Source organism: Capsicum annuum, chromosome 2 (genome assembly GCF_002878395.1).
Source record: "Capsicum annuum cultivar UCD-10X-F1 chromosome 2, UCD10Xv1.1, whole genome shotgun sequence".
NCBI lineage: Eukaryota > Viridiplantae > Streptophyta > Magnoliopsida > Solanales > Solanaceae > Capsicum > Capsicum annuum.
Window position 1 is genome coordinate 144,223,378 of NC_061112.1, and position 14,722 is coordinate 144,238,099.

The following is a 14,722-nucleotide window of genomic DNA, read 5'->3' on the forward strand; positions in this document are numbered from 1 at the left end:
ATTAATGCTTCATTTTGAAACTGATGTTGAATTCGAAGAAGATACTATAGAATTTCATATGAACAACAACAATGGTTGAACATAAAAACACGGTTGAATTAGACGAAATTGCTCATAAAAACGAAAAGCAGGTTTTGATTATTTTTTTCTCAGATGAACTCGTTAATGGAGAAAACTGAAATTTGAAATTTGATCAATGCTATTAATCTAAAACGAAAATCGCGTGATTGAAGTTGTTTTAACAGAAAAGGAATCTACAAAATTAATTGATAATTATACCATATTTATCTCAACCAATTTCAGTTATTTAAGGGAGGTAAAATTAGTTGTATATATATTTTTATAGCAACAATTTTTAAAAATACATAATACAAGTTGCTACAAAATGTAATTATGAAACTGTTGCTATAAAATTAATAATTAGGGCCTCAAGTATGTCAGTTCTGAATTTTACCCTTTTTTATATTAAAATTAGGCTTTGTATTAATTTGTTACTAATGAACAAATATTATAATTAAAGGCCAAGAATATATATCTATTTTCTGAATATAAAAAATTAACTAGAAAGTAGATTATAAGTAGTATTTTTTTACGTATAAGAAATTAAAATTATATATGTATTATGTCAGTTTGGTTTGATTTTATTTTTGCTAATACCAAACCAAACCAAGAATGATTGATTTTTTTTTCCAACACCAAACCAAATCATAAGTCGGTTTTTTCCCTCAGTTTGGTTTGATTCATCGGTTCGGTTTGACGTAGCGGTTTGGTTTGTACACCCCTACTTGCCATAATTATCCAAAGCTTTAATTAAGAGTGATAAATGTTAAATGCTAAAAATAAGGAAATAATATGAATAATATATATTAGAAAATTAATTTTTAGATATTTAATTAAAATAGATTTTTCTAAAAAATTGCTATACCTTGTAATTATTTCTTTAGTATAGTAATTAATAAAATATTTTGTTATAACTTATAATTAACAATCTAATAAATCTATTAAGAATAATTTTCACTTTAATTTTCTACCCGTAAAAATGAAGATATTCTATGAAAAGGCAATAGAACTAAAAAAAAATTATAAGTGGCCTATAAATTCTTTTCTTAATTCTTTTGTCCCAATACAATGCAATACATTCTTTGGCTGGTTACCGAAACCTTATAATATTAACTTTTTGAAAATCTCATTGAGCAACAAAGAAACTAGAAAAATAGGTTGGTCCGTTAAGTATTTTTTTATTGCGTTGAGTTTAAAAAAAAAAATTGCAATTCGAAGGTTATAATATAGACAATCTATCATAACATGCGCTTCAATAGTTAGTATTACAATACACACCTATAATCCAAATTATACGAAGATAATTTTAGTGTTATTCTTAAGCTTCCATACATTGATCAACAAAGAGACAAAGGAATAAAAATTCTAATCAATTCTTCGGTTAGATATTTGACTGTTTTGTAAATATTGATTAACAATTCTTATTACTCCGATTACACTTCCTATTTAAACTATTTTAAAAAATTCTTTGACCGTCAAACAAAGAGAAAAACAAAGCAGAAAATGAATCATTGCTCTATTTATATTTTCCTTAATTTGGGGATGATGCATCACACATAACGCTATGACAAGTTGTCAACCAAACGTAACAAACATGAATATTAATTTAATACAAACATAAACAAAAACAATTTAAGATTTCCTTAACAATAATAATTACTCAATTAACACCCCCTTTGAATGAGTCTTTCATTTAGTTCAATTTGGCACAACTACATGCACCGCTCCTGAAAGTGATGTCTTCCATCCTTCCTTTTTTTTTTTGGGTGAATCCATCCTTCCTTCAATAGCTTCAAGTAACAGTCTATTATTTCCCATTATCATTTGATAGACAAGCTTACACATCTTTTTTTTCTTCTTTCTCTTTATGTATACATATTTAGAATTTATTGAGCGTCCACTCATGCCAAAAATATATATCTTATAGTTTTTTCCTTAAGGTGAAGTAGCTGAATGCCCCTCTCCGTACCATCAAGGGGTTCTTCTTTGGTTGCCATTTGGTAAGAGGGCCTAGTACATCTCTTTTCAACAGAAAAACAAGACCACATCATTGGATTCTATTTTTAGTAAATTAGTTAATTTGTCTTCCATCCAATGAAGCTTTCCAGCCAAGTGGACTACTCAGGGTCTGAACTTTGATGGCTGTTTTGTATGTAAGGAAAGTGGAGATTTACAAGAGAAAGCAGATCAGATCATAAAGGAATAAAATCACCATTCATCAGTTAGTAGGAGTACTCACAAAAGGAAGCAAGTAATTTTGAATTTCCAAAACCCAAAAGATTATTAAGGCAAGGACATTTATTACCTTACCTGCAAATAATTAATGCTCCCCCAACTACATTATTATTACCAGCGGGGGAATAATTCTCTTTTTCACCTCCTCCTTCTCCTTGGTTTCTCCACTACTTAGAACCTGGCCCCTAACATCCTAAACAAAAAACGTAACGTTTTAGCAGCAGTGGTAACTATTATAAGGTGAAAAATTGAAGGCCCGTGGCCATGGAAAACATCAGAAATTGGGCAGAATTAGGGATTGTGGATACTATCTACGAAGACGATGTTGAAGATTCCGATGATTCTTCTGTTTCTATTTCTCCAGGAATCTCTCCATCTCCTTCACCTCCCCGCTCCAGGGTCGTTTCCTGGTAAGAATTTTTAACTTGTACGCGATTGATAACACTTGTTGTAACAAGTAATCTGTCTCTTCTAGATTATTATTAATCGATTTATATGTATGATTTACTACTGATTCCCAGTAAATTTATATTCAATTGAACATGATTAACTCTTGATTTTTAATTTGTAATTTTTTTTTTTGTTTTAAAATTGTCATATAAGGTCCCAAGTTACAGGGAACGAGACTGATGTAGTCATACATGTTGAAAGCTCACGTTTTCGCCTACACAAGGTACTTTCATGCTCCAAATTTATTCACTGTTTACCTGTTTCTTTTTCTTTTTACCCATGAATAAGTAGAATAAAAGGAGCTTTTGTTCTTTTTTTTTTTTTTTTTTATAAAAAAATCGTTTTTGTTTGTTTGACAATTTTTTCTTTGTTTTACATGTGGATTGATATGTGTTTTTTTGTCTATATGTGTAACTGCAAATAATAATCCATTTTTCCAGTCCTAAATTATGACTAACTGGCGACGGTGCCACCATGACCATGTAAAATTATTGACTTATTGATGTGTTGTTGCTACATCTCAATCAAATCGAACAGAAATAAAGTTGACTAAATAATTTATTTATTTATTTGTATCTTAGTGTAATCTTAAGTTAAATTACTTCCATGTAAATCTCTACTAAAAATTATTATAATATTTCACACAATGGCATAAGAATTGACATAACAAGATGTTCAAATTCTAACAGTAATAATCCAAAAAAAGAAAAATCCAAATATAAATTAAAGTATAGTAGAACACTATAATAATATGTTATTATGAGATGCAATTGTCTTGTCTTCAAATATTTCCAGAATTCCCCTTTTTGGTTTCATTTTTTAGGATATCTAATTGCATAATTATAATTAACAGGGAATTTCGATAAATTATGGTAGAGGGACGATAATTGTACTACAATTTTCAACATTAGCAACACTTCTTTTTATTTTTTGAAGTTTTCATAGGATTTGGCTATTTCAAGATGAATAGCATTAACAGCAATGAACATATTATAATTTGTATTTCTTCTAATACTACGGGGACGGAGCCCGTGACAAGGGCCCAACATCGATTATTTTCAGAGTATTTTAAAATTAATAATAAATATTCAAAATTTGATACTAATTAGATACTAGATTATAAGAGTGCATAATAAGTTGGGAGACATTTTAAATTGTTAACTATTGTAATTTGTAATTTTTTTTAATATAATTTTCAACTAATATACGTTACTCCCATTGTCCAAACTTCTGTGACACTAATAGTCAATTATATTCTTAAAATAATTTAAGTTTTTAATTATTGTGATTTATAATGTCTTTCTTCTATTCCAATTTAAGTGGTACTAATATGATTTCGAAGCTCAACCAAATATTTTATTTCTTTAAAAAATTTAAGTTGTTAATTACTATAATTTATAGTATTTTTTACGTATTTTTTTGGAATATATAACAAATTATTTTTTTTAGATATTTTAAATTGTTAACTATTGTAACTTATAATACTTTTATGTAATTTTCTTATAATATACATTACTCCCCTTATCCAAACTTTTGTAGCATTGATAGTAATTATATTTTAAAAATAATTTAAGTTTTTAATTATTGTGATTTATAATACTTTTTCTTCTATTCCAATTTAAGTGACACTGATAGAATTTCAAAAGTCAACCAACTATTTTATATCTTTTAATTTTTTAAGTTGTTCATTATAATGATTTGTAGAATTTTTATGTTTTTTAAAATATATAACAGATTAAAAAAATACAAACAAATTAAAATGAAGGAAAAAATGAAGGCAAGGCAAAGGATTAATAAAGTTGTCCCAAAGCAGACATTTTGTCTTTTAAATTTTTTTATTTGTTAATTAGTGTGATTTATAGTATTTATTAATTTTTTTTTTGAAATATGTAACATATTAATTTTTTTCTTTTAGATATTTTAAATTGTTAACTATTGTGATTTATAATATTTCTTATGTAATTTTCTATATTACTCTCCTTGTCCAAACTTTTGTGATATTAATAGCCAGTTATATTTTAAAATAATTTAAGTTTTTAAGCGGCATAATGCTCAGATGGTCATAATAATTAATTAGGGTGCTATAATAAAATCACGATTGAAGCAGCGAAGTAGACATATCTTAAGTGACAACTAATAAGAATTGATTTAGAAAAATTACTATAAAAAAATCTTGTAAAAAAAATTAAATGGTCATCATAGAAGACGTCAAGTTAATTTAAAACATAAAGAGTTAATTTATCATTTTATATCTATCTTATCATTTTTATTAAATATTATTAAATTTTTAATACTTAAATGACTTATAATAATTAATTAGAGGTGACATTTAGTAAAATTACGGTTGAAGCAGGTGAAACAAACATGTTATAAATGTCTATTTTATTCTTTAATTAAATATTATTAATTTATTAATATTATTAATTAATTTTTAATACTTAAATAAATTATAATAATTAATTAGGATGATATTTACTAAAATTACGATTGAAGTAGCTGAAGCAAACATGTGATAAATGTATATTTTATTTTTTGTATTAAATATTATTAATTTTTAATATATAAATGACTTGTAATAATTAATTAGGTATGATATAATAAAATCACGCTGCTGAAGCAGGCATGGCGAAACCTTCTCTTCTAATATACTAGAGAAGCATAGCCCGTGTCAGCACGGGCCCAATATTAAGATATTTATTTATCTTTTCAATCTTGATATATTTAAATAATTTTTTTAATAAAAGAATTGCATATGTTTTCTAGGATTCATCTGGAATCTAGCATGAGTTCAACATATGTTATTTTAATATGTATTTAGATAATTTAAGTTGTTAACTATTGTAATTTATAATTTTTCTTATGTAATTTTCAAATTAATATACGTTACTTTTCTCGTCCAAATTTTTGTGGCATTGATAGTCAATTATATTTTAAAAATAATTTAAATTTTTAATCATTGTGATTTATAATATTTTTCTTCTATTTCAATTTTAGTGACACTAATATAATTTTAAGAGTCGACCAAATATTTTATATCTTTTAAATTTTTTAAGTTGTTAATTATTGTGATTTCTAGTATTTTTCATGTTTTTTTTTTTTGAAATATATAACATATTAAATTGTTTTTAGATATTTTAGGTTGTTAACTATTGTAATTTATAATACTTTTTATGTAATTTTTGAATAATATATTCTACTCTCCTTGTCCAGAGTTTTGTGTCGACGATAACCAATTATATTTTTTTAAATAATTTAAATTTTTTATCATTGTGATTTATAATATTTTTTCTATTTCAACTTATGTGGCACAATGCTTAAATAACCATAATAATTAATTAGGGGTGATATAGTAAAATATAATTATTATTTATTATTTTTATTATGTGTATGTGTTGATTCAAGAAGAATTTGGAAACATTTATAAATGTGTTGAATGTTACAAATGTTAATAATTCATTTAGTGCTTCTTGATTTCTCTACATTTATCTCTTGTATGTTTTTACTCTTTTTCCCTTTGAGTATATATAGTAATTTTTTTTAAAAAAATATCATGAACATTTTTATTCATAGTATATATATATATATTATATTATATTATATTATATAGAGAGAGTAAAATCGTGGATTCAATATTATTAATTTTTCAATACATAAGTGACTTATAATAATTAATTGCGGGCGATACATTAAAATCACGATTGAAACAGCAGAAATTAGTCAATTTTTAATTTTTTTTTGTTAATTATTGTTATTTACAGTACTTTTTATTTCATTTTCAAATAATATATGTTGTTTTATATTCTTCTGTCTCGTCCCAATTTATGTGGCACTAATATAATTTTGATAGTCAATCAAATATTTTATGTTGACATATCATTTTGTTATTCTTATTTTCTAATACATAAATGACTTATAATAAGGAGTGATATAGTAAAATCATCGTTCGAAAGGCAAAAATTTAATTTAAAATATTAAGAGTTAATTTTGCATTTTATGTTAATTTTATTTTTCATTAAATATTATTTATTTTCTTAATACCTAGATGACTCATAATAATTAATTAAGAGCGATTGATTATGTTATTACTATAAAAATTAATACAATTTTATCATATCCAATAGTAATCATCGATAATTCATCGGAATAGTATATTAATTAAATACGGGATGCTACGTTTGCATATGCAAAATATGATATTATTAAATATTATTGGATAGTGCATTATATTTATCTTTCACAATAATAAAATTTTACTATATATTTTTATTTATTTCTTTTTAACTTGATACATATTGACCCAACACAAATTCTAAGAAAATATTCATTAGAAATTTATTTTATTAAATTAAATTTATTAATTTTGTACTTTAAAAATTTAAAGTTAAGTTTAAATATTAGTATTTCTATATAAGAAAAAACTAATTTTAAAATTTAAATTTACTAAAATAAATAAATAAATAAAAAGATTAATTTTCTATATAAAATTCAATTAAAATAATAAAATTGATTTACTTTAAATATTTAGTTGCAATTAATTAAGATAATTTTTTATTTTGTCATGATTTATGGTGCACAGATAAAATTTTGAGAGTTGAATAGAACTTTTATCTATTTTTCAAAAAGCATTTTAACTTGTTAATTATTGTGATTTATATTAATTTTTATGTAATTATCAAATAATATATTTACTCCTTGTGTCCCAATTTATGTGGCTTCAATACAATTTTGAGAATCAACTAAAAGTTTTATATATCTTTTAAATATTTTAAGTTTTTAATTATTATGATTTGCAGTACTTTTTCTTTTATCTCAATTTATGTGACATTGTTAAAATAATGAGAGTCAATAAATTTTTTTATACGTCTTTTAAATATTTTAAGTTATTAATTATTGTGATTCACAAATTAGTTTTGAACATGATAGACAATTAAATAAATAAAAATAAATTACTTCTAATATGTAGTTATAATTAATTAATATAATTAATAGAATATATTAAATATTTAAATCATTATGATGAAACAATGAAATTATTATATATTGAGACATGATATGTAATTAAGTGAGAGTGGAGGGACTTTTTAGTAATTGCATGTGAGGTGGTCAAAACAACCTCTTCTATATAATATAAATATAAATATAAATATAAATAAGTAATAATATGATCTCTACTTATTCTTCTCCTATCGATAAGCAAGGAGTTCTCTCACCAAATAGCAACAATTTGCTTTCTTCTCCTCTCCTTTTTAGAGTAGGACAACTCTCATGCTATCACCAAATATTTATCAAAACACACTTTAACTATGAAATATTTACCTATTTTGTAAATATTGGTGACAGTTCTAATAAAAAACTCATACGTATGATAGTTTAAGTATGAAACTCAAAAAATTCATATAGTTTAGATGAAACTCAAAAAATTCAAATAGTTTAGATCTACTTTTTTTTAAGTTGAAGTTTGGTGAATTGTCGGTGTATTTTTTTTACACTATCATATGACTTTTACCGCAGGTTATTTATTTTTATAAAAAATACATTTACGATGCACCAAATTTTTTATTTATTTTTTAAACCCTTTTTAACTCCGTTTCTTTTCCTCCTTTATACTTGAGAGCTGTGCCTGCAAACTGAAGTGTACATTTCACCATTAATGCAAAAGCTGGAGACATTTACTGAATATTTCCTAAATTTACCTTAGGATCCATTGGCAGCAAGGAGTGGATTTCTGAAAAGGAAGCTGAAGGGTTTGTCCGAATTAACCCTCTCTCCGCCGTTAAAGATAACGGCCGAAACATTTTCCTTAATCGCCGAGTTCTGCTACGACTCTCACATCGTCATAACGCCGTTTAACGTCGCCGCACTTCGTACGGCGGCGGAATTGCTAGAAATGGCGGAGGCTAATAACATTGCAGGTGGCGAAAACTTGGCTCAGAGAACGGAAGCATATTTCCGGCGTGTAATTGCCGTTAATCGTGAGTATGCATCGATCGTGCTGCGTTCTTGTATTCCCCTGCTTCCGGAGTGTGAAACGACGTCGTCACTGTTGAGTAGATGTATTGAAGCGTTAAGTTTGGTAGACGACGGTGATTGCATTTTGAGGTGCCTCAACGACGTTAAAGAGTTGCGGCCTGTGGAATTTCTGGTAATCATCACGTCAATGAATCGGTGGTTGGGCGGAAGCCATGATCAGCTCTATAGAGTTGTTGACCTTTATCTTAAGGCAAGAAATTTTGTTATTTTCAATCTCCATTTAATTTTACTTGTATCGTTTTGCGTTGCAAGAGTCAATTTAATTAATTTTGAAAGCTAAATAGAATCAAACTAAATTACTAACATTTTAAACTTAGATATTCGAAAGATGTATGAAAATATGAGTTGCATTTTACTCTCTATATTGGTCAAGTTCATATGAGTTTGCTCTCAGAAGCAAAATGTGACATGTAAAAATAATTGAGTAGTAGTTCATAATTTCCCGATGATGCACTTCATTGGTTTTGTCATTTAATTTGTTAGTAACTCTGTTCTTTCAACAGGAATACAAGGGGAAGATATCAGATGAAGAAAAAATTGCAATGTGCAATTACATCGACTGTACAATCCTCTCGCCTCAACTTCTCATGCACGCGGTTCAAAACGCCAAAATGCCTTTAAGGTTTGTCGTCCAAGCTATGTTCATTGAGCAATTGAACACCCGTCGCTCTATCCTAACCGCGACTGTTTCTGACAACAACCAACACCAACACCAACACCGCGATCATCACATGAATCATCAGCTCCAAAACAAAAACGAAGTCACTTTGGGTACAATTCTCGAACGAGATGCAGCACTTCGTCAAGTCTCACAGCTCAAGGCAGCAATGAACGCCACGAGCTCGCGAATCCAGAGTCTAGAGCAAGAGTTGAGTGGCATGAAGAAGCTTCTTGAAGAATCAGATCAAAACGCGAAGAATAATTTGTCTCATAACTCTGCTCGCTCAGCTAGTTTTCGATTGAGTTCCGAGAATAAGATTGATAGAGGGCAAATTGGATCAGTCTCTTCAGCAAGCTTTCGGATACTTACAGCTAGAGATAGAGCGATCATGGGGTCGTCCAATTCATCAGAAATATCATTCGAAGAAAGTACAAAAGTGGAAAAGAGTAATTTTAGTCGAAGGCTTATGAACGGCTTAAAGAGCGCATTCAGAGTATCAAAGAAGAAAACGGAGACGAAGGTGGAAAATGCAAAAGAGGCTGAAGATGGTAAAGAACAACTTGGTGATGTTGTGGTAATAAAGAAGGATGTGCCTTTTCGCAGGCAGCCTCGTTCTCTAGAGTAGAAAATAAAGATCTATTCGTTTTCACAAATCTATTTAGTTTCTATTGAATTTGTCTTCTCTTATTAGTTTATCAGATTACCTTCATGACAAGATTCTACGTTTCTCTAAATTGATATGGGGAACGGTATAGGATTTAAACTGTGTTACTAGTTGCTTGATTTGTGCTGTCTGCACACTGTTGTCCGTTTAGCGGAATTTTAGTAAGGTCAAAAGTGATTTTCCTTTAACAAGACATTGCTTGGTTTAATTGTAAAAGTTAAAGGTGTTTGGTTAAACTTTTAGGGAAAAAATGATTACTTTTTAGTATTAATGAAGAAGGAAAAGTAATTTCTCTAGGAAAATATAATTGTCCTTTTGACAAAATACTGCAAAGATGCAGTAACTTTTTAGAATTTCAATTGTATACTTGTAGTTTGTATTGTAAATTGGTCAGTGTCATGTCCTAACTAAATTCTCATTTATGCTAGAGTGTAGTCCAATTAAAAGAACGTGATTTAGTAATACGCTCACATGTGACTTATTAAAGGGGCGAAAATATTATGATGGAAAGGAGAAAAGAAAAATTATTATAGGTATTCCTGCACAAAGAAGGTTTGAGAAATCAAATAAACGTAACCTTTTCATTAGCCAACTTTTTACTTGGAAGAATTCTTATTCTTCTTCTATGAGTTCAAGCATGAACTCAGTATAGTATACAGAGTTTAAGAAAAAAGCAGAAGAAGAAATATGAAGAGAGAGAGAGTAGTAGTGAATTTTATTGATTAATCTGTAATCATTAAGTCATTTACAAAGAGTTAAGGATATATTTATATATACAAAATAGAGTTAAGGATATATTTATATATACAAGTATAGTTAAGCGTAGTGCGCTGATCGAAGGAACGGAAGATTAGTTTCACGACTGCCGGCTGTGGGGATACCGTGGGAACCAAAAAAAAAATTAGTAATAGGAAGATCACTGCTTAGTCAGCATAACCAACTAACTGATTAGTTAGTTTGGTTAGTCAACTGTAATTCCTAACTAACTATGTGAATGTGAGTAATTACACTAGATGAGTTATTTTATCATTACTCTTCTTCTTCCCCGTTCTTGCAAAACTGTCCGTAATGATTGTAACTAGTTTAGGCGACTTTGTAGTCGACTTATTTACAGATCGCTGTCCCTTAACATGCAAGAGTTACAATTTGATCTTACAAATTGTGCAAGATCAACTAGTACAATAGCTACCTTTTTCACACAATTTAGAAGGATTTCATCGTGCAGACCGGAGATCCCACGGGAACAGGTTCCGCGGGCGATTCAGTTTACAAATTTTCACATGGTGATCAAGCTCTATTCTTTGGAGATGAGACTGATCCGGATTTGAATCATTCAAAGAAGGAAACTGTAGCCATGGCTAGCGCGGGGGGAAATCTAAACGCTTCTCAATTCTATATCACATTGTGTGATGATACTGATTGTCTTGATGGAAAGCACACTGTTTACGGATAAGCAGACTTAAAACTTTCTGGTGCATCACATGAAGATGCTGATACGCGACTAGAAGATGATTGGGTGCCAATGGATGAGAGACACAGAACCTGAGGAGGTTGTGCGCGTGAAAGAAGCACATTCCCGGGCAGTAGTACTTGAAAGTATAGGGGATTTTCCTGATGCTGAAATAAAGCCTCCTGACAATGTGTTATTTGTTTGCAAACTGAATGAGGCTACTGACGATGAATCCTTGTTATAATCTTCTTCTCATGTGCTGAGACCGTTAAATCTGCTGAAATTGTTAGGGATTACTAGACTTGGAATAGCTATGCTATGGTTTCATTGAGTTTGAAACCAAAGAAGCCTGTGAACAAGCACATTATAAGATGGATAACACTGAAATTGATCGTCGAAGGATACACGTTGATTTCAGCCAGAGTGTTGCCAAGTCGGGGTATCGATATAAACACAATAGCAGACCAATATGACTCTGCTATTTTGCAAAGTGTAGCCCAATTTGCAATGTGGACTAGTTCAAGTTATCACCTGTAACATATTCCTCAGCCTGACTTGATTTTTCTTTTTTGTAAACTGAAATTTGTTTCCAATCTCTAAATTCTGCAACAGAATTTGGCTCAACATTGATTTTTTGGGATTTTCTTACGTTTTGCTAATGGATCAACTAACTGTACAATTTAAACCAATTAATTAATAATACCTAAGTTTTTATTCATATTATTATATATGGTTAGAATTTAACTTAAGACACTGACATCATAATTGTTTCACGCTATACTCACTGACTCTACATTTTCCTTGGGTTAAGCTAGGCCAGGGAAGAACTGTATTGGTATTAGTCGACTTGTGTTCAGGAGGTAAATTGATCAAGCAAAGACTGTTGTCATTCCCCGAGATGCAGCAAAAAAATTCTTAGATTCATACCACAAAAGAACTTTATGTGACACTGCTGAAAACCTGAAGGGTTAAATCATCTCTTTTACTTTTGGTAGAATTACACACAATCTGGTTGGAAAGATAGAGAAAACAATTGTTTTTAATTTAATACATAGTACAGTGGCTTGCACATAACCACCAATGTTTTAATTTATGTGAGGCAAATTCGAATTAATGGGAGCTCCAAAACACAATCTGGAGTCTGGAAGTTTGTGGGGAAAAGAAAGGGTTGCACATAAATGGTAGTTTATAACTACCATTTCTAGTAATTCAGTCAAATCAAAGACAGATAACCACTTATAAAGATGAAAAGTCCTAAATCAGGTAGCCTCAACCATAAGCTAAAACAAAATTAAAATGACGCAACTCTTGTTGAGCTATAAATTTTGAAAGCTCGACATTTGAGAATTTGAGTTTTTGAATTTCATTTTAAAATTTGAAATTGTGTTTGAATATACATTTACTTGAAAATATTAAAGTTTTGTAAGTGAAAGTTCCAAAAATTAGACATATAGTTGATTGGCTACGTGAATTTTCACTTTGTTGATAAGAGCTAATCTGCGGTCTCATTTTCCTTTTCCTTACTCCTTTTCATTTATTTTAGAAAAAAAAAAAAGATGTCTCAGAAATCCAATCTAAATATAACTTTAAAATATTTGAAGATCAGATTTTCTCCAATGGTGTGCACTTTTGATTTCCATTCCATTGAGATGTCCAACTTTAGCTAACGTTTGACTATATATTTTGAATCAGATTTTTGAAAATTTATTTTTAAATATTTGTGTTGGTATATAAATAGAAGTCTCACATGGTAGCTGAAGTAGATTGAGAATGTAGATTGAGAATATACATATAAAGTGTAACATCTCTTAATGATGTGAGACAATTTGAAGAAAATCGTGCTAGCTTAGTTGTTGACTGAACCAACAATTAATATCAAAGCCTCTAAGTTAGGATATTATGAGCATGGGGATGTGTCTGAGTCATGTGGTGGAGAGCTCTTTTTGCTTACTTTTAACTAGTTTGGAGATGCGCACACAAAAAAAATTTGATTGCCATAAAATAATTAGACGATGTAGATGGCATATAATAAATCTTAAAAATTGACTCGTGGAACGTGGTGATAGGCCATGTAGACACATAATTTTGTTTCTCCCGAAAAGCATTCTTACCATTTTACCCTCGTCTTAGTGTGTGCCCTCACCCGCGTGATAACCCCTTCACAAAAAGACAAAAAACAATACCTCTAACTAATTTATCTTATCCTAACAACCTACCCAATCAAAATAAACCACCTCCCTACCCACTTACATTTTTATCCTCACAATAACAAACTAAAAGAAGGGGACCCACGGGTACACCTAACAAAAAGACCTATTTTGTCATCATCCTAGGAGAATGAGGATAAAAAATTGAATAGAGTGGGGCCCACGGGAAAAGGTCCAAAAAAGAACCTCACTTTTCTTTTTTGGGTTTGGATACATCCATAGACATAGAGGACAAAGGGCAGGGGACTCCATTTTTTTTGGGATTTTCTTTGGCTTCATTCACACAACAAAGACAACAACCATTCTTCTACTCCACTTTCCATCAACACAAGGAAAAACACCACTCTCTCTGAGTCACGCTCATCATCACCAACATACACACACTGATACACCAATATTCACACACACACAGGACACTCAGGAGTGAGAGGGAAATATCGAGAGAGAGAGTTGCGAGAAAGGGAAAGGTTGAGACAAGAGAGAGAGAACTGAGTGGAGTCGATCGAAAGAGCGAGAAAGGGGGAATTACATCGAAGTTGAGGTCTTTTCTGGCGAGTTCTCCCCGAAAACGTCACTGTTGTCTGCGTCTCTTTGTTCTTCATCACTGTCGGAGCTCGCCGGAGTTCCGTCGCGATAGGAACCGCGACCCCAGCTCTAACCCGACCGGACTAGACCAATTTCAGTCCAATTCTGGTGGTCTGTCGGTGAACGGTCAAAACGGAAATGAGCATATATTGAGTTCGCGATTGAGGTTCTATTTGAGGCTTTCGAACCCGGTTCTATTTTTTAATTGCATTTTTTGGCACAATAAAAGCTTCGATTGAGGTCTATTTCTCATCCCTTTTCTCGAATAATTTTAAAAATCATATTTTTGATTTTGTGATATTTGAATCATGAATGTTGGTTGGCGCTGAATTCGGATTATGAAGATTAAATTGATAGTCTAAAGATTAGTTAATCGTTGA

At 29.8% G+C, this 14,722-nt stretch overlaps 1 protein-coding gene and 1 pseudogene across 1 annotated transcript; both read left to right on the top strand.

Annotated features, from left to right (window-relative positions):
• The first annotated feature begins 1,673 nt into the window (after window positions 1–1,673).
• LOC107860191 (BTB/POZ domain-containing protein At3g49900) lies at window positions 1,674–10,308 on the top strand. The gene is made up of 4 exons (XM_016705465.2): window positions 1,674–2,705; window positions 2,899–2,968; window positions 8,444–8,965; window positions 9,279–10,308. Exons 1-4 carry the CDS (start codon window positions 2,560–2,562, stop codon window positions 10,059–10,061), a joined length of 1,521 nt encoding a protein of 506 aa, XP_016560951.1. The 5' UTR covers window positions 1,674–2,559; the 3' UTR covers window positions 10,062–10,308.
• On the top strand, window positions 10,176–12,093 carry LOC124896302 (annotated as a pseudogene).
• Window positions 12,094–14,722: the final 2,629 nt, after the last annotated feature.

Excerpts from the sequence above, each read along its gene's own strand:
- LOC107860191 (XM_016705465.2), top strand. The coding sequence starts at position 2,560 with ATGGAAAACATCAGAAATTGGGCAGAATTAGGGATTGTGGATACTATC. Across the intron at positions 2,706-2,898 it reads CGCTCCAGGGTCGTTTCCTG|GTCCCAAGTTACAGGGAACG; the intron begins GTAAGAATTTTT and ends TTGTCATATAAG. Across the intron at positions 8,966-9,278 it reads TTGTTGACCTTTATCTTAAG|GAATACAAGGGGAAGATATC; the intron begins GCAAGAAATTTT and ends TTCTTTCAACAG.